The following is a 21,044-nucleotide window of genomic DNA, read 5'->3' as shown; positions in this document are numbered from 1 at the left end:
AATATAAATATTTCCTGAGATGATTTGGGGACCTCCACTACAGAGAAGTATAATGATCAAACTGTGTTCACCATCAACCATTTCTGACAAAAAGGAGTACATTCAAAAAACTTACTTTGTCGGATGAGGGATACCGACCTCTCTTCATGTCTTCTCTCACCATATTCAGTCCAGATGACCTTCCACGTCTCCTGCTCAGCCTAACACACTCATGTCAAACACACATGATCTGTAAAGAATTCATTGGTTACACCGGCGCTGATTTTGAAATATTTATTACAGCTTATGAAATCACTGCTTCTATTGTAAAGCAGACCAGAGCATACAGAGCACATCCACTGTTGCTGGGCCAAAATTCATTTGGCACTAAAATGGACAGAGGGCTAATGAGGGATAATAACTGAAAATTCAACCGAAAGAATTTGTCGTTCCATCATTGGGAGGTCCTTCGCTGTAATCGATATATAAAAGTGTTCCAAACCCCGGACAAAACAGTCAAACTCTTGTCATATCTTAGTGATGAGTCTTACTCGGTACTTCATTTGTTGTCAAACATGTTTCACTGTTACAACAAATATTAGTAATTATGAAATCTTTCAACTTGGACACTGTGACAGATAAAGGAATAAATAAGAAGCTGTATAAAAAAAATGTTATCTGTGCCACTAAACTTACATCCATCCTGCTTTTAATTTCAAACAAATAAATAAATATATTTTCTCCGAGTGGAAGAAAAGAAAATCACTTCCAGTTTGTCTCACTCCAAAAGCGCTTTCTTTAATAAGTAAAACAACGATCACACTTTTTTTGCACAAGCGCCAAGTGCTCATCAATTTTCTGTTTGTTCTCTCTCTGTGAAGCACAAGCTTTTCCTGGATAAAGATGCAGAAGGATCTCTAAAGCTTTCTGAGGGACACCTCCTGTTGAACTCGGACTTGTTGGCCTAATCCCAATCCCCACACTCACAGACTTCCAAACTTTGATCGTTTTTTTTAAGTGTGTGAGTACTTCGGGCTGTCCAATAATCAAATAGCCATGTGTGTGAAGTCTCTGACGTGGCCTTTACTATGTGGAACAACACAATTTCTGTAAGTGTCCCTTTCTGCAGACTCTCTCGCGTGACTTTCAACGTCGAACGTAAGCAGTATTCAAAAATAAATGTAAACTAATCAGGGATGTGCGTGAAAAAAAAAGGGAATCCATCAGCTTCAAAATGATTGTATTAACTTTGGTTGTTATCAATAGTAAGTTTGTAAAGTTGTGTTTGTTTTTCAGTTAAATATCCACATTAGAAAACCAATAACGGCTTTACTTACTTTTGATAGTTTGCTACATTAAAAACAATGTAATGGAAGAAACACAAACATACTGGAGGCAGGCTGTTTTTCTAATTATGCATTATGGAGCAATAGTGTGTCGCATTCCTAATTTTATACCATCTAACACACTCCCGCACTGCACGCCTGAAGACATGCGAGTCTGTGAGGGTTTGTTGTTTAGTCTTTAGGGTGGGAGATTGGGATTGGGCAATTCTGTGTCATTGATGAGCCATCTACACTGTAAAAAAAAAAAAAAGGGAAACAAATCAAACAGAAAACAAACATGAAACAAAGATCAATTTGACACACAAATGCCTGCATGTTAAGTGTTTTGTTGTGATATATATATATTTTTTTGGATATTTTCATTCTATTCAGGTGGTCACTTTTTGAAAAGTGAAAAAATAAAAAAAAAACGCAAACAGAAAAAAAAAAGAGAGATTGGTACCAGAAACCTAGAGAGGCCAGCACAACAGAACAGAATTGCTCCTAACCACTACATTTACAGAGACGAAGGGTTTGCTCGGAACAACAAAAAAAAAAGAAAAAAAAAAAGCATACTATAATGTGCAATGCTAGTTATCTGTACAATTACATAGAAATATCTCATAGTTCTCTTATTAGTTTTTTTCTCCCTCTTTAACAACTGTTATTACAGTAAAAGGAAAGGAAAACAGAACAGCTATGCTTGAAAGCATACGATCAATAATTCCTTCATGGTAATTGTTCAAAATGTGTTTTTTTGTCTTTTTTTTTTTTTTCATTGAAGGGGACACTTTCAGCAAACAAAATGTGCTGCGACTCACCAAAGAGGAAGAAAATCTTTCAAAAAGTCAATATAGACAGAGAAGTATAATAAAATAGTCTTTTTTTTTTTTTAAATCTCCCATTTACTCTGGTGCAGTCTATACTTTAGACTTGAATAGTTTTGGGGCTGTGCAGTTCCTTTTTCTGACTGTCAGGCTATATCGCTGTGACCTAGAAATCCTGTGTGGGTAATGTCTCTTTTCACACTGAGACAAAACACAGCAAACCGCACGGGGTTTGCGACGAGAGGAGGGTTCGGGGGTGGGGTGGGGGGGGGGCACAACATCAACAGATTCTGCAATGTCTACCCGAATACAGTCACATTTTAGCCCCTGTATGTTGCAATTATCATCCTGTCCGCAATTGTACAGTTAATCGCTTCCCCTCAGTTTTTTCTGGACACGCAATAAAAAGAAAGGCTACCACTGCCGACGACTGATGGAAAAGAGAGACATGGAGGATTAAGAGGACTACAGTAACAAGAGGGACACTGGAGGAGTGTGGGGTTTTTGGGGCCTATAGGCTGGTGACCAGGTGTGATGGCTCCTGGTGGGCTTCTTCCGGAGATAGATCCTCTTTGTTTGGCTGCACAATGAACCCGTCACTGCTGCCCCGCCCTAGCTGGTAGTAGGAGTGCAGCTGATGGAGGTGGTTGCCCGAGCCCAAATTGGGCATGCTCTTGTAGTATACGTCGTCCAAGCTGGCCTCAGGGCTCTTGGCGTCCCCTCCATCCTTGGAGCCGTCTGCAGATTCCGCAGACACGTCGGGCAGACCAGAGAGCATGGGCATGCTGGTGTAGAGCGAGTCTCTCTGGTGGTTGTGGATCGGGGACGAGCCCCCGTCCCCTGTGTGCTCGTTGTTGAGTAAGGGGAAGAAACTCTCGCTGTTCTCCTGGGGGATCCTCCGCCGAGAGGACGAGGAGGTGGTTGCGGACGAGAAGGGGTGGTGTGGCAGCGGGAGGGGAGGCGGCACCGATTGGTGGAGGTGATTGTGAAGGTTGTCAACCGCCTGCAGGGATGGAGGCGGTCTTTGAGGCAGCAGCGGGGCGTTCGACTCCTCGCGGATTAACTCCAGGCCGAGGCCCTCGTCGTGGTGCGGCCCAAAGGTTGAGTGGTCATCCAGGCTCAGCGCAACATTCATGCCCAACCCCATCCCCAAGCCCATCCCGTAGCCGCTGTCCTTGCCGCCGTTGCTCACGTTGTTGACCAGCTTGTTCATCAGGTTCCGGTTGTGCTCGGCTGAGCGGTCGTGGGAGTTGTTGAGGTAGGATGGGATGTAATTGGAGGTGAGCTCTTTCAGGATCTTTTTCTCCAGGGTGGTCTCCTTGTGGTTGTAGCCCCTGTCGATAATCTGGACGCAGTCACTCATGTACTCGGCGCTGGCGATGCTGTAGCTGTTGCCATGGTTACCATTCAGTGGTAGAGTATCCATGACACTTGTATCCCGGGCATTGTTCAGGATTCCCTCTGGAATGACACACATGGATTGGGTGGGGGGGTAGAGTGGGCGAATGAGAAGGGTGAAATCTGATGGGATGTAATTATCACAGCTAAATGTCAGCCATTTTTTTTTTTTTTTTTTTTTTTACAAACACAAATTACGTCCATCAAACACTGCAGCCCTTTTATTCTCAAATATGTCCTGACCCTACAGCTACCTCAGAACATAATGTCACTCACATTTCTATAAAGTGCACTCTATGGACATGTAACCCTACAGAATTTGGATTAGGTAACACAGAAAGCACAAAATGCAGAATAAAAACCTCTCTACTGATAATTTAGACATCATACCCACTTACCTTGATACAAAGAAACATTCTCTATATCCCCATTGTACTTTTCGTTACCCGTACATGTTTCTATGGCGGTGATGAACACACTGATATATGTGCGACACACAACAGCAAAAACACAGCACAGAAAACACAAAGCGATGCATTCCATTCAAGCGAGAACAAAAATAACTATGCATGCAACACTAACACATTGGCAACATTAGCAACAGCTGTAGAACTGAGCCCCTGCCATATTGTCCCATTCGAGCATTGCAATGTGACACATTTTAAACTGGAAACATTCTATATTCATGTCTGCTTTTTTTTTTTCTCTGTGTGAGCAAAACTAGCCGAATCTCTAAACATGAATTAGTTAAAACATCTCTGTTCAGATTTTCTGTTCTCTCCGCTGCATGGACATTCATATTTCATATTTCATGAGTTCATGCTACCCCATATCAAAGCAAATGTTTTAATAAGCCAGGACAAGGCCATACACATAGTATGACCTCTTCAAATTTTCAAAGGGCACATTATCTTAGACCTTCAAGGAGTGACTAGATTGATCAAGGTGGGTGGTGAAAAAATTACTGCATGCACAAAGGCACCGGTGTTAGGTATTCACTGAAAAAAACGACAGATCAATATTATATTGATGTTCCTTATGAAATGTTGAGGTGAGTCTGAATGTTGATTGTAATTGGATTAGCTTTGTCGGAGTGTGATAACAAATGAGCTGATGGATATTTGCCTGTAAGAATCTGCGGTCTGCATTTAAAATCAAGTCTACAAAAAGCAGCGGATGTGATTTAAAGTGATTTTTACAGCTCCTTTTTGAAATGGTGAGAGGCCTTTGTCATAAAAGAACGCTGTTACTTCCAAAGGGAATGATGCTTTTTCTTTCATTACCCCTTTGTCAGCATTGAGTGAAAAGAAAAGTAAAGCCAAAGTCAATTACATTTGATAAGCAATGTTTAGTTTGACTCCCATACTTGTCTCTCTGTAGGGCTCTTTTAGGGACAGCATGAGGGGAAGGAAAGAAGAAAACACAATAAGCATAACAGTGACAGGTTGAAAGAGAAATGTGCACATACAGTATGCTGATGAAGCATCAAGAAAATGTCTCTGGAATGCAGTTTCTTTTAAAGTCACCATGCAAATTTAGCAGGAACCACATCTCTCGACAAATAAAGAAGAAAAAAAGGACGTTTTTGATATATCTCATGGCAGGATCCTTGGGGTAAAACATGGCAGTGGTACTTGTGCGTCAAAAGCGCTAGTAAATCTCTGATGCATTAGCATTTTCATCCTTTCAGATATTTCTTTTACATCTATGGCAATGTAAGTGAATTATAGCCCTCTGTCACGAGCCCCAATGCAGTGCTTGTATTGCATACATAAATTATCTCCTGATCAAAGCTCTCTGAGATTTTTTTTTTCTTTTTCATATGTGGGTTTTACACAAGTTTCTCAGTTTTACAGACTTGCAGAGTTATACAGCAACTTCATATTGACTGCAGAGAGTTGAGATAAAATAATAACAGCTCTGCAAAGAGAAATAAGATCACTAAAATACTCAGACTGATACCAGAATAAAGTTGAAAGACGGTTTCTTTAAGACAAGTGGGACCTTTTTGGAGTATCTATAGTTAAAACCTTTACTACTTAATTACAGGTATGTGTTGATGATATCTAAAAAATGACCCACTTTTTAAATAAAAGGAATTAGAAGTTATAACGAGTAAAAGTTTCAAATAAACAGCTATTTAGTTTTTGTAAATGTCTTTTGAAAGAAGCACAACGTTCGTAATTCAACGAAAAATGTTTAACAAAGAACTAAATTACTTGTTGTCCTCATTTTGGTCATTCAGACTTTTCTTTTCTATGCAATGGAAGACATTCCTCACAAACAAAATTGCTCAACAATCCAACAGCAGCATAAAAACAAAAAGTAGCCTACGCTAAAAAAAACAAAAAAAAAACAGACAGAAGACATGGCACACAAGCCTCACTGACAATATTAGAGCACATTTAAAATAAATGACTGGGGATGTATCCGGCTCTCTACGGGCACCCATTCTTGATCCTTTCTTACAACATCTTTGACAGCCAAACGTCTTGGTCTAAATTATGTAAATAGAATTCATGCCCGATACAGAAGCCGAGATACACCTCCAATGAAAAAAAAAAAAAAAAAAAACCCACAGAAAACGAAACTGAGATCAAACTAATTTGTTCAATGCTTATGTACAACATCTAGAGCAGTGTTTTTTCTTTTTTCTTTATCAAAGCCCCGTAAAAACCCTCAAGGGGGGAGCACAGGGTTTCCAGCTAAGTCAAAGTCCATTACTTTTAACACCCTGGTCATAACGTTTTTTTTGTGCAGGAACAAAGATGTGCAGCCTCACAGTTTCTCCAGGACCAGACGTTGAAAAAAAAAAAAAAAAAAAACACTGCCCATGCTACTAAGTTAAAGAATGAAAAGAAGCTAGCACACCTTGTGTGTTGTACATGCCCAGAGGGTTGTTATAGACTGCCGATTCCCCAAGCAATGTATTATAGGGATTGTTAGTGCCATGAGGACGTAGGAGTGCATTAGGAATAAGATGGTTAGCCATAGCCCCTGGAGCAGCCAGAAAGAGACAGAGTGAGAGTGAAAAAAAGAGAAGAGAACAAGAGTGTAAAGGCAGAAAGAGGTAGGAGGGTAAAGAAAAAGATAAAGAAAGAGAGAAGGAGAGAGAACATACATATCAGTTTGGCAGATGCAGCTGAGCAATGACAGCCATTTACATCCAAATGATCATGTGATCATTAATGTGAGGGGTTTGAGACAGAGCTGAACTGACATGGCTACTGGGACCGATGAAAAGTGTGTTAATTGTATTGTTAATGCCAGCCATTAGAGTTAAGCTAGTTTTTGTGCCCCCCACATTCAGCCAGCGCACTCATGTTAACACACATCTATTACAAAGAAGCATCGACGAGGCCAACAAAACACAATCATTACATTTCTAGACTCAAAAACAGGACAAAATGAAATAACTGTTTAGTTTTAAATGAAAGAAGAAAGTATTTAAAAGGTGAGTGTCTTTTTTTTCGGTTTGATTTCATACAAGATGTTATTTCTATTAAGTCTTGCTAACTAGCTTAAAAGCTACGCTAGAAAGGAAATAGAATTTGTGGTATTTTCCAACTTGCTGAGAGTGCTAGCTAGCTAAAGTTTATGAAACAGGGACAGGGACATTTGTTTTTTTTAGACCTGCCAAACCGCCTTTAGCTGCCTGAAAATCAAGAGGCCTCATTCAGTATACATTTTATTTCTCTGGGACCGAGTATCTTTGGCTGCTATCATCATGAAGCTGTGTATGTGAAGAGTGAGAATTCAAAGCTTGACAGGCATAGCGAGGCCGAGGCCGAGCAAACGGTGAATATTATTATTGCCCGTGGCGTTGACAATCTTACCAGCTGAAGTGGTATAATATTTCCTTTTCTCCAAAGAGCAAAGTTCAAATATGGAAGACACTCTTATGTGCCATTGCTGAAATAACCTCTGAAAGAAGCCACATGTCCTCTCTTTAGCTGAGATGGTCATTACTTTGGCCCTGCTTCGCCTCTTCCGCACAAACAGGACAGAGGCTCATTTACTATTTATGCCCGTGCTTGTCCTCAGATACTTGCTGCTAGGATCCTGCACTGAATGACTCATCAATTTCCCCAACCACATTCAACGCAGCGGAGCAACCTTCACAGCCTGAGCTCCGTGATTAGCTTCAGATTTGAAGGCTGCAATCTCAAACATGAATGGTGCAAGATTCCCTGATGTTTGTTTTTCCGGCTGTTGATAAAAAATAATTTATTTCCAAGTGCTTGAATACATTATGCTGAATATCAAGTTTGCTGGGAATATTTGTGAGACGCGTGTATTTCCTGTTTGCCTCCCCTGTCAAAATGATATGATTCTAATATGTTTTTAAATTGAAGACTCCTGTGGATGATACAGGCATGTGCTCCCAGAATGCACTACGCTAGAGTGGGTAAACACATTTTATCTTCTGAGTACACTGCAATTACTCCCCCCCCCCCCAACACTTTGAATCAGTCACACAAATGTAAAAAAAAGACTCAAATATCACCTTCTGTCTTCCACAAACTTCTCAAAAATGAGGGTTACAGCTTTGAGAGCATTCTTATTGCTTAAGTATTTTCGATCTTCAAAGATTCTCCCTAATGAAATTTTGAAAGAAGCCAATTAAACCTAATCTTAGAGTATAATCCAATTTTTCTTTCCTTTTAAATATTAATTAGGTGTATTACAATTTTGTCTGGGAATCACAATATTGTTTTGATTAAAAAAAGAAAAACAGTAATTTGTTGATGTTTCCTCTGCTTGCCCTAATTACAGTGTATTCCATAAACACCAGCCCTCTCGTGAGCTCTCCCCCAATGACAGATCCCCCACTTATTGTGTCTGTATTTGATAAATTGGACAATTTCCAAAAGCCGCACTGATTGCAAATAATTCTGAATACTGGGATAAATGGAACATGCAACGCTATCGAGTTGATTGCGTGGCTGCGCTCTCGAGACGGGCGCTGCAGGAGTGTCAGCTGCAGGCTCTTACTCAGTCGTGTGTGTTTGTGTTTGTGTGTAATGTGGAGGTGACGAGTGAAAAGGACAAATCAGCAGGATATATTTGCTCCTCAATATGTAATTCCTTAATAACAACACAGGAGCAGCTCTGGATAAGTGCAATTCTATGCGCATCTGTTCCTTATGATACTTGTGACGGCTGACACACTCTTGAACTCTTACAAGTGCTGTCTCTAACAGACCCAGCCTGGTATGAAGCCAAGGGGAATAAACATCACATTCATAATTTCTATCTTTGCTTTTTACTTATAAGGAAGATCCATGTAGGCTTGTCTTCAACTCGTGGCCTACAGTACCGCCCCCGATTGCGCCCGGTTCAAGTCTGCATCGGTTGGTGGTGCGCTAAGCTGAGTGCCTAATTATTGAGATCTTGACACTTCCTCCCCGTGTCGAACATTAATCCATCATTGTAACTATGCATTAGTGTCTACGGGAGCGGGCGCCCAGAGCAAATTTAGAGAGCAGGAGAGTGGTGAGGAACTGGAGCCTTCTATCAAGAGATGCAATGAGTAGGGGAGAGTGTCAGGGAGGGATGCCAGCCAGGACTTTTTTTTTTTTTTTTTTTTGCTACTTGGAGTCAAATATAGTCTGGTGTCTATTTTCTGTGAAACCTGAGAGACTCTGAAGTTAACTCTATTCTCAGAGCCGCTGTCAAATGCATTATGGGGAAATAGTTTTTGTTAACGTGTTCCTGAGAGGGAATTCCTCTGAACCGATTTTTCAAATATGTTATTCAGCACTTTGCCTGGGAGGAAGACCGGCGTCAGTTTTCAGTTCAGTTTTTTTTGCTCAAGGTTTGCACCATGTTACACTGCTGGCTGGGTAAATTAATAAAACCTTTAATATCAGTACAATTATTTATGCACAATGTTTTAAACAACTAGACTTTGATTGTTCTCCACAATAAAATATGCACCATAATAAACAATTTCAATGTTTCATTTAATTTTACACTTTTTATCAATGCCTTGTCATGTTCATGTTCTCTCAACTTGGCACAGATGTTACAATCAAAACCAGCTATTTAAGAGATCAACTTAATTCGATCAAATTTAAGAATTTTGTCATTTTTCAAACAATCAAACCCTGACAAATAACGTCTCTTTTGTCTGAAGTACATTTGATTTTCCTTGACTTGAGATGAAGAACGTACGAGTCATGTTAAATAGGAAAGGAGAAGAACTGCAATGTCAGAAAAAAAGTCAAGCTTTAGTGAACACTTTTATCATCGCATTAGTCATACAGTCTAAGGTGAAAGCCCTTCTACTGTGGACTCATTCAAGTAAATATCTGCGGCGGGACCAAGTACCTCTGTTGAGTGATGCGGAGCTGTTGATGTCACCGGTCATGAAAGAAGACTCGGACTGTTTCCTGACCGTGTCATTCCACATTCGGCGGATGCGGCTCTGCGGAAGAAACAACATGTCAGAACTCATCGGAGTATGAACTCTGAACAATGCCAGCAACAAAAGTGAAAGAACACAGATGGAAGAAGTTCAAATCAACCAGACATAAAAATGCTATTTTTAGAGTATTTCTAAAGTATTCTCTCGGACTCACCTCCGTTTTGAATACAATACATCCTCAGATAGAAACATAGGCTGTCAAGCCACTAATCCAGAATCCAAACCACAAAACACTTCCGCTGAGGGGATAAGTAACCTCCAATTAAAGATGAGCACTAGGACTTGTGTAGGTGAAGACAGTAATAAAGCCATCAGACATGCTCTTGGAATCAGTGTCTCCAGTTGCAAAAAGGCTCAATCCAAGAGGGTTCATCCTGGTTAATTATGATAGAGTCCCATGGGCTGTTGCACAAGCTAAGGGTCTGGATATTCAACCACAGAGCTGAGTATCCTGTGCCAGAGGGGCTTGGCAGAGGATTCTGATTAATATAAAACCCGTTTAGTGGCAGAAGAAATAAAATGAACGACATGTTCCTTTTCCCTCCTAAACGGATAGCTCCAGTTTAGTTTGAGCTAAATCTTGTTTGAGCTTGCCTGCTAACATACAACACACAGGGTGTACTTTGTGTTGAGAATGCATGGAGAATAGAGGTGAGTGATGAGACATGAAATTTACAACATGGTATTTGTTTTGCTCCTTGTGGTACAAAATGGAATTATTTCAATAATTTCACAGAACCTGAATTAATGCTTCCTTGTAATACCCATTATGGACGACATTCTTCATGTTTATTTCCACACATAAATCTCAGTTGTCATATATATATATTTTTTTTAATGCCCACGCACTGAATCTGTACTGCACCCTCAGACTGTATGTCATTTTTGGCCCTTCAGCGTCAACCCCAGGTGACAAACAAGCTCAAATATTCAAACATACACTGTCACAGCACATCTCATTAGCATACTGTATGTCATGTTATCCCCAGCATTGGAGACACAGATGGGATGAAAATGACACTGCTGTTTTCTGGACGTGGTAAAAAAAAATAAATAAAAAAAAATCTCGAAAAACCGCTCGTCGCCAGCGGGTTGGAATGTACTCTGGTGATTACACATTCACTCCAAGTTAGCGATAAACAACCACGTCTTTCCAAGAGTGTTTCCATTCCTGTCTCGCTCATATGGAGTGACTGAGCACGAGGTTAGAGCGGTCTTGTCAAAGCACTGTGTATAATTAAACGCTTTGATCTGTATGCAGAAAACCGCCGTGTATCGTGGGTTGTCACTGCATGCTTCGACTCAAAGGACTATTTATAATTGAACACTGGAAGCAAATCACTCTCTCTTCGGAATGAATTGATGTGATGTTCAATTATAGTGTATCATGGCAATTCATCCTATACTTCATGTCAATGTGGGAGGAATGCATTACCAATTTACTTTTCAAGGAGACTTACCACACAGGCACAGTATTGGCAGATTTTTTGGTAGAGACAATTAAATCTGCATTTGTGAGCACTTCCTCACAATGCCGGAGCCCAAAGTTGGGTGAGTGTGCAGCATGCTCCAGTGAAAATGAATGGCTGTATGTTAAGCTCTACAGGCACTACATTATCCTGCTATCACTTCCAAACATATGGTGCACTTTCTTGGAATCCCTCACGGAGACCTAAACAGTCAGCTTGTCCCCATTTCTTTTGTTACCAGGTGCATTTTTGTGTCATGTCAACTTGTGTTGTGTCTTCTTGTCTCAGCTTCTAGCAATGCACATGAACTACTCGAAGATCAAACATAGCCATAGCCTAAAGTCAAAAGGCATTTATCTGTTTACGTTTGCAAAGGGAGATGCAGTCAAAGTGCATTAGATCAGGAATGTACAAAAAAAATAAATCAAGAAGAAAGCATGAAAAGTGTCCAACAACCTGTGAGCCTGTAGAGTATCGTCCTGGTGCACGGGAGGCGGTGCCTTTTCCCGAGCCGATGGAGCTGTCCACACTTTTGCCACTGCAGCAGTGAGTACGGAGGCATTTTCCGTACTCTTTACGGACCTTTGAAATAAAAAGCGCATAAAAGGGGTCAGCAAGCGCACATGCATTATAGCAAATAGACCAAATCCAAGGATAATCTCGGTGCATTTCATGACATGAAATGTGGCTTGAAATAGCAAAAAAATCGAAGAATGTCTTTAAGCAGCAACAAAAATCAGAGTAAAGATAAACTTTCACAACAGTTGGACACCTGGATTTCAATATTTCAAATAATGACATCTTCCTGTACACTATGGGGCATGTGACACTCGGCTTTATGAAGCCTTTTTAAGAACGTTTGTATCGTCTAAATTAGAGCAACCAGCAGAAGCCATCCACGTCATAGTTACAAGTTGGTAAACACATGCAACACTAACTTAGAAAAAACATGAATACAATGCTCCAAAATGGCTGAGTAGCCTTACCTAGTGCTCTGATTTTACAGAGGTAAACCCCCTCAGGTGATCTACAATACCAGCTCAAATCAAGTAAGACCATAATGGCCTGCACTTAACTCCTGCGGCCCGAAAAACGGTCAACTGGAGGGAGACTGAACACCAGCAGACATCAGCAATCATCCCCAGCAGTTAATGATCACTTTGTTACCACTGGATGTAAACATCTGAGCTGCTGCTGTCTGGGTGTTCCTTTGTTTAGTTTGCGTAATTAATTTCTATATAAATGTCCAAGAAACTAAAATGATATCATATTATAAAATATTTCAGATTTGGAGTGCAAAAGATTTCCAGTCCTTTGCATGCATAAGAGTGAGCCATAGTGTTTTGTGTTGACAGTAGCTTTAAATGATGTGTGCTAATGTCTGACACGAACAACACAACTATACCTTCTTCTGCAGCACACAGTGGAAGATGAAGATGAACATTCCCTGCAGGGAGTTGAAGATGGTGAACAGGTAGGCCATGACCACCGTGCTCTCGTTGACATACATGAGACCAAAGGCCCAGGTCAGGCCCAGCAGGCATAGCAGGGCTATGGCCCCAATCACCCATGATCTGGAACACACACACAAACAACTGTCTTAGAAAGCAGCCGACAAAGTTATTAGACTTCAAAAAAAGAAGTACTTTAAAGCAGCTTTTGACCTGAGAAGAAAGCATATTATATACGTCAAAACAATACCTTTGAAAATACAAAGAGGAAATATTTAACACGTCAAAATATCCTAAGCAATCATTGCAAGGAATTATCTAGTCCAGTGCTGAAATAGGTTTTCCTCTGAGAGGGGAAAGAGTCACAAAACACATGAAAAGAGAAAAAGGAATGATTATGGATTTAATCTTCATTTTCTGATTCCTCGCTTGTCTTAGTTACCGCTTCCTTCCTTCTTTTTTGAAGTCTTTCAAGCGATGCCTCTTTTTGAAGTCATAAATTATCATAAGCACACCTCCGTATATAAGGTGACGGAGGTGTGTGTAAATTGAGGAGGAACAAATATGGCGTTTTCATGAGAGACGTATTTACATGACTGCATTGCGTTTGGCTTCCAGTGCCTGAAGATTGGGGAAAGTGTTGTATAAATTCTTATTCGAGCTGAGAGGTTGAATGAAGATAAATGCCCCTGAGAACGCAGAGTCTATTAAGAATGACGGGCTCGGTCTTCATTGCAGGAACACCGCACGGACAAGTGGCATTTTTTTCTTCACCTGCACCCTCTTTTGGTATTTTGGTGACTCCCTCTGTGTAGCAGAATCCGAGGTGGAGTCGAGATTAATATCTGGTTTCTTGCCAGCATCTGTCATCTACAAAAGCCTGCATGTGTGAAAACCTTCCCTTTGAGTCCATTAAATGCTTCAAGGGCCGTCTGAAGAAAGCACTTCTATCTCTTTTCTGTGGGCCTCTAATTTGAGTGGCACGCATTGTCAAAGTACAATTTCACCTGTCACAATATTAGTGACCTTAATGAAGTATTGTGCAAACATCTGACTGTTTAAAACACTCTTCTTTGATCCATTCCAGTTTTATCCCTTTCATTTTTTTTTACAGGTTAACCTGCAACTGTGACGACAAGAGTCACAGGAAAGCTAAGTACAAAAACTCCTTCTTGCAAACTCATTATTTCATGTTGCATTTTGGTCTTAACCTGATAAAGGCCTTCAGAAGTTGGGTTCCTCTTCTTTCTGTGTAGTGGACGATACTTCTGTGAAACTTATTCTGTAGTTAGTTGAAATACTGAAATCACAAAGCTTATATGAAACCTTTAAAGAAGGAAAATATGAGATCCCCCCTCTTAGTGGCATATTTGAGTTGCTGTATATCATCACCTATAGAACATTGGGTTTATTGAGATGCTAACTTATTAAAGTTTTACCACTTTCCTTTCAAGGGTCTAGACAACATGATGTGAGCTACACCAATGTTTTTTTTCTGAGCCATACCATCACATAGGTCAATCTTCCTTCACTTGAAAGGTCATTGCCATTTTCCATCTGTGTTGACTTTAGCTATTTTTATTAAACAGGAAGTCATTGCTGTTATTTGTAATACTAAGGAAGAAATTATTATGTGAGGTTGAACTATTTGAACATTTTTTTTAATAGTTTTTAGCAGTGTAATCATTACTTAAATGTAATCTGTTTCATATTCTTGCGATCTTTTCATGCACACTCAATGGCAGCATGTTTCCAGGTGTTAAAGCTTTTCATTACTCTACAGTCTTTTTCCTGGCTGGGAATCTTTGCACTACACTAACATTCATGTGAGTGCGCTGGTGTGAAGATTGGATGTAGATTTTAACAGACAGATGTGGTTGCTGTATCTACATTAAAGCACTTAGATTTCTTTACAGTGCACTTTGAAGATACAGGTCGGTGCGATTGAAAACCTATCTAACTTGTCACATCTGTCGGGCTATGTATATGCAAGACGAGAGTGCTGTGAGCACATTAGTGTTCTGTGTCAGTCTTCAACTTGACTGAGCACTTTACAATAAATCATTTCAATGCTTCAGAGGGGATGGTAGGTGGACTGGGTTGCTGATTGGTTCATATGGGGGAGTGATGATAGATGGCATTGTTGGGGAAAAGGGGCCTTTCTTGTTTTGCCTTACTTGATCTCTGGTTCATAATCCTGATAGCTGAGCAACGTGAACAAAATAACACAAAGAAAACAAGCAGAAATCAATTAAATCACAGAACAATGGGATGGGCGTGTAACCCAGAATGTGTGGCCATACAGAAAATGTACACATTTAGACATTAAGAGGTAAACAATACACAAAGGCACACACAAAATTGGGTTATTTTGGCAGAGAGGATTTAAGCTACATTCACAGCATCCACATTCAAACGCTGAGACTACACATTCAGACATTTCTGGAAGGGGTTGGTTAGCGATTCACAGGTAACAACTATAATTATTTCAGTATATGCAAGTATCTAGCTCCCCTCATAAATGCTGGCAGACCTTCACATTTAAGCCTTTATAAATGGGCCAGGTGTGCAGAAAAATCAATGATTTATGAATTCACCCAGGCACCCATTAAACATAATTTTCCCTGAGCTGTCTTAATGACCTGGTGGTAGAGGTACTTCATCAAGGCGATTGCCCCCGGAATGGACACAGAAACACAAGCAGTGAGCACAAAGGGAACTAAATATTGTCCTCTAACTTGTCAGTTTTTTTTTGTTGGAAATAGAGGCAGATAGAGACTCCAGAGGTCATAAGAAACGCATCCAGGACGACAGGATATGAAGAGGCTATGACTCATATCATGCAGGGCTTATCTTCTTCTGGAGTTATCAGATAAATATGGGCATGAATTTGAGAGCGGCATGGAAGGAGCCTGGAGGCACAAACTTCTGAGACTGCATAACAGTCACTGAAAAGCAGAACAGATCTCTTACAAATGAAGAGAGGGGCAGTTCAGATGAGGTTTTATCCCGTCTGGACTAGTGCTGCTTGATGTCTACTTAAATAATAAAAGTCAAAGAATCTCTCAGTTCAGATTTCTGGCATCCAAAATGTAAAATCTTTCCATCCTTTTCCGTCTATCTTTATTTGCATAACACCAATTCATAACAAATGTAATCTCAAGGCACTTCACAAAAAGAGTGGATCTAGCCCCTTCTGTTTATTCTATTATTTACAGATACCCAACATACATCCAGCATGTAGCGTCATTTAGCAAAGCAGCTAGTCAAAGTATATTCTTTAGGTCATATGTCTATATGAAGACTTTCCTTCCATGGTGGCTGCGGTGGACTACTTACAGGCTTTGAAAGCACTAAAAAAAAATGAGGGAAGCTAATCGTTGGGAAGATACACCCAAAATGGGCCATTCAAAGCCGAGAACTGCTTCAGACTATGGCATCAAATTACCACCAATTTCCTTCAAAATGGCTTAATTTGCAGACATGCCACTCCTCGCAATGTCACAGATCATTTATGTATGAGATTGCTATAGGTCAATTCAGCCTGCTTTCAATCTGTATGAAGTCGTGTACATGCTGGTTCGAGAGGGAAGAGAGAAAGTGCTCTGATCGACCACACATGGTGTTCTTAAAACGTTCAAAACGTTTGAGACATCAATAGTGTAAAATGCGATGCAGGTAGAGACCTTCTTTATCCTTGACATCATTCTGATTTGGATATTACATTTGAATTTTTGTTTTTTAATCAGTTTTGTTCGGAAGCTCTGCCAGACAAATGTACGTCTTTTTCTGGAGTAATGTTTGATCCATCGCTTTCTAAATAAGTCGCATTCAGAAGCCAGTTTGGTATTTAGAGTCACAATGATATAAAGTCACGTTTTTCTCCATGAATCACAGCGCGCTGGCAGCTACTGTCTCCATTATGGGGGTTGAGGAGGGAAGAAAACACATCAAACACAATATCAATTCTACTCTACACCCTCTACTGAGAAATGTTGCATCTTACCAGTGCCATTCTACAATAATACATCCATCATAATAACGGTAGCTAAAATGAAGAAGGAGAGTGGGGGGAAAGTGGAAGATGAAGAAGAAAAAAAAACAGAAAGATGTTAAAGATAAACACAGCATAAGATTTAAAAAAAAAAGGCTGGAATGCTAATCAAAAGAGGAAATTCAGGGAGGAAGAGGGAGAGAAAAACAGTGAAAGAGAGATGAAACAATCATGTAAAAACAAAGCAGTGTGATGAAACCAGAACGGAAAACGTGACATCAGAACATAAATGGGAATCAAATTGCAGCAAGATAAGACACAAGAAGACACACCTCATTAAACTAAGCTAGAAGAACTTAATTAACCTGTGGTATCGACAGCATCAAAACCATTTCACCTTGATAACTCAGAGAAATCCCAAATGAAAGGAAGGGAAAAGAAGTCAGCGCTAAAAACATCGGCTGTGATGTTTGGATGACAGTTTTATTTCAATCCATGTGAAAAACTGCACAAAAAAAAAAGAAGAGGCTTTATTCATCCTACATACAATTTAAATCTTGTTTATGATGAAACAAAAGCAAGAGTCATAGCAAACCGCCTAACGCTGAAGCTAGTTTTCTTTCTTTTTTTTTCCAAATGTGCTTGAGCAGCCGTGTGTTGAGTAATGGCCTTTGAATTTAAAAATGGCGTCAGATGAATGAGAGCTGACAGCAGCAGCGCAGCTTCACATTCGTTTCCAATGGTCATCTGAAACACTGCAGACTGTTTGGAAAGTCAGTAAGAGTCGAGGTCAGGCGGTCAGCTCTCAGCTACATAATGGGAGGCCGTTGTAATACATCATATGACACTGAGAACTCCGGCAGTCGATATTTTTTTTGCTGCAGAACAAACTACACGGTGCATCTTTGCTACCAGAGATTTTGGACTTGCACTTCGTTTCTGGTCGAGAGTTGTACGAAATTGCCAATCTTTCTCCGCTCTGACTGTCATCATTTAAGCCAGCAAGCCAATCAAGGGGCTTAGGGCGGCCCTTGATTGGGTGGACGTGCCTTGTAGTTTGAACAGAGTTCAGTTTCATATGTTAGAAGTGGTATCTGGCACAGACCACGTGTTTAAAAATGGAAGGCTGATCTTAAAAGACAAGTATGTTGATATCTCATTTTGCTGAGATCTTCAGATAATCTGAGGACTTTCACTCTTGCAGAGTGTCGTTGGTTATTTTACAGAATCTGATGAGATACATGGGGAACTAGTTGAGGCTAAATTGCTTCATCAAGTATTCACTGTCGGAGGTGTCCACTTGGGATCACCAAATTATTCACCTTGCAGGAAACTATGGGATCTCATTATGTTTGATATATAATGACAGCAAGAGAGACTCAGAAAATTGCGCCTATAAGTTAGAAGAACAGTAAAAAGAGGATTGGGTTGACCCATAAATCATGGAATTTGTGGGTTAAATTATTTTCTCCTCTCAGCTACATTAAACCATTGAATTTAGCTCCCTTTATTCACAAACATGAAGATGGAAGTGATGATGGGAGTACATTTGTACAGGGAAACATCTGAAGCCCTTTCCAATCCCATTCAATCACCTTTATGAACATGAAATCATTATAGGATTCAAAGCCTTACCCATACCCTTAATCAGTGGCAAAACCATTCAAGGTGATTCCAATCTTTTGGATCCCTTTTGTTTACACTTGTGAGAAAGGGACACTGAGAGTTACTGCTGGTCATTCAAAATAAAAGGGTTTAAAACAAGTGGGGAAACACAAAATGATGCTTACCTAACTGCTCTTATTTGCTCCTCGCTTCAATGTTTTTGGCTGAATCTTTTTTTTTTAATTTTGGAATTTAGGCTTGTGGCAGTACGCAGTCAAACGGGTCCATGTGGTCCAGCGCAACCCTGGAACCCATCAGCACTCATCTGATTTATCTCTCGTTAATGTAAAAAAAAAGAAAAAAAAGAAGAGCGATCTGCTTAAAAGTCTCGCTAATAATCCCCATGTAGATTTGTTCCTCGGCTCTAACTCCAGTCTCGCTTCTGATGTTGCGAGTATGATGTTGCTAGTAGCCATGGCAACACATGGCGTTGGGAGTCTTGGCAGAAAAGAACTGGATTTCTAACTTCTGGCTGCATTGGAAGCCCCAGGAAGTTGCAAAGTGAAGGGTAAAGAGATTGTATATAAGCAACCTAACACCATTTTCTTTTTACTTATTCTGTCAGCGACACATCAGTTGGTGACATGAAACTTTTTTAGTAAGCACGTACCGGTTTGTGGCAGCAGTTTGTGCGTTTCAAAGTAGCCGGCCACTGATTGAAGGATGAAAACAAGACTCCATACTTTTACATTTCTCAGAAGACGAAGATCATTTAGTGACTCCCTCTACGTCATGTCTTTCAGAGTCGACTGTAGTGTGAGTACAGGTCATACTTTTGTCTTTCTCATAGCAGCACTTAAACCCCCAGGTTTTGCTCAGTAACATCCTGCAGAGAATCCGTGATGGAAAAACACATCAGCAAAGTACGGTCTGACGCAGCGCAGCTAAAGAAGGCAATATCATGCTTGCAGAAGATTGTTTTTTTTTTTTTTTCCGTGTCACTGTGCGGAGAGAAGCAGGGCAGACAGGGCCACTGTGCAGAGACACGACCACTGAGACGGCCACTAAGAAAAAAACAGCCAGAGCGTCGGCCATAAAGGAGACTAATGTGTCCAGAGTGGCTCCAAACAGAAAAAAAAAAATAGCGTGGCAGACAGCAAAAAACAGAGCAGAGACCCTTATCCATCATAGCAAACAGGCAGCAAAACAACTTTACACCATCTGTTGAAGGAGTGTGCCCTGACACCAGGTAGCCCGGGCTTACGTCAAAGGCAATGACGGAAAAAGCTGTGTCATCCCTTCAGTGGTAAAGGACATTAAAAGCAAACTTGTAAAGCTTTTTTTTTTTTTTTTTTTTACAGTGCTGAACTTCTGGGAGAAACTTTCAGAAGAAGAACTAATCTACAGCTAAATCTCCAGAGTGTAATGCATGGGTAATTCAATGAAAACCTGCAGCTTCAAAGCTAGACTTAGCAATATTTTAAAATCTTAAATTGATCACATGTCAGCTTGAACGTGAAAAGGGTCACTCATAACCCCACGGCGCTAATTTAGCTGCCCTAAATCGACAAAATGAATACATTTCTGTCTGAAGATTAGTGCTTGAACCATTATGTAATCAATAATAGTCAACATAATACATATTTTACTGCATTCATTTTTTGTTAAATTAGTGTCAACAGAAACTGAATCTGATTTTTTTTATATCTTTGAATTGCTCCACTTGAATTATTGAATTAAATATTTGAAGTGAAATAACATGATTTGAATTTGTATTGTTAAAACTGAATCGAAATTGAAATTTATTTTTTCCCTTGCTAAAAATACAAGTCCCCAAATTCAGTTATCTCTATCCATACGCCCCTCCACCCTTTTGGTTTATATACTAAACTTAGACTAACTTCATTATTTGCGTACATTTAGTTTTGTCCTCTTTTGTCTCCTGCGCTCCTTATTGAAAGGTTGTTTTAAGAAACTTTTCTGTGACGAGATAAGGGGATACACCATGATACACTGCGATATGAAACAAAAGGATATGACATGATGCAATAGGATACAAAACAAAATGAAAAAAAGAAAATTGTCCCCTTGGGCCAAATTGGTCATGTACCCAAGTGCTTCCCACATTTAGCTTCCTCTGTAGAAAGAGATTTCGCTTCTTTCAACTTATGCAGTGGAGCTTTTTGTCCTTTTAACACTTTGATTTACCTTCATTAGCCTTCACCTTCAAAGAGACTTTTTTTCTCAAAGAAGTTAAAAACAAAAAAAAAAGTTTTTAGTTGTGCAAATCGTAAATGTTTCTCTAGGTATCCTCTACTTGCGCTAAAAGAAAAGTCTGCATCTGAGTTGTATAGCCTTCCTTGTCCCTTTAGGTTCCATAGTATCTGTAAGCAGCCAGGCACAGGCAGATAAACATAGAACACACACACACGCTACGTTATGAATATTCATCGTCGGCGTGTTGACACCCAGATAACACCAGGTCAGGCCTGTCAGATTGTCCCCTGGCCTTTCCCCGCTTACAGACAACAACATTCTTCAGATAATGACGGAGACGCAGCAGCAT

The 21,044-nt window shown here is 40.1% G+C and overlaps 1 protein-coding gene across 1 annotated transcript in view; it reads right to left on the bottom strand.

The window, feature by feature from the left end:
• Positions 1–259: 259 nt before the first annotated feature.
• The window catches only part of LOC110003601 (adhesion G protein-coupled receptor L3), a 219,866-nt gene continuing 199,081 nt past the window's right edge, over positions 260–21,044 (bottom strand). Inside the window, exons 20-27 of the mRNA XM_065950385.1 lie at positions 16,886–16,927; positions 15,057–15,083; positions 12,834–13,002; positions 11,885–12,010; positions 9,863–9,959; positions 6,401–6,526; positions 4,896–4,913; positions 260–3,592 (exon numbers count right to left, since the gene is read on the bottom strand). Of these exons, the coding sequence (XP_065806457.1) occupies positions 2,643–3,592; positions 4,896–4,913; positions 6,401–6,526; positions 9,863–9,959; positions 11,885–12,010; positions 12,834–13,002; positions 15,057–15,083; positions 16,886–16,927 (1,555 nt within the window). The 3' untranslated portion in view covers positions 260–2,642. The remainder of the gene's footprint in view (positions 3,593–4,895; positions 4,914–6,400; positions 6,527–9,862; positions 9,960–11,884; positions 12,011–12,833; positions 13,003–15,056; positions 15,084–16,885; positions 16,928–21,044) is intronic.

Source organism: Labrus bergylta, chromosome 22 (genome assembly GCF_963930695.1).
Source record: "Labrus bergylta chromosome 22, fLabBer1.1, whole genome shotgun sequence".
In the NCBI taxonomy this organism is placed as follows: Eukaryota; Metazoa; Chordata; class Actinopteri; order Labriformes; family Labridae; genus Labrus; species Labrus bergylta.
This window is presented reverse-complemented; position numbering and strand designations above follow the sequence as displayed.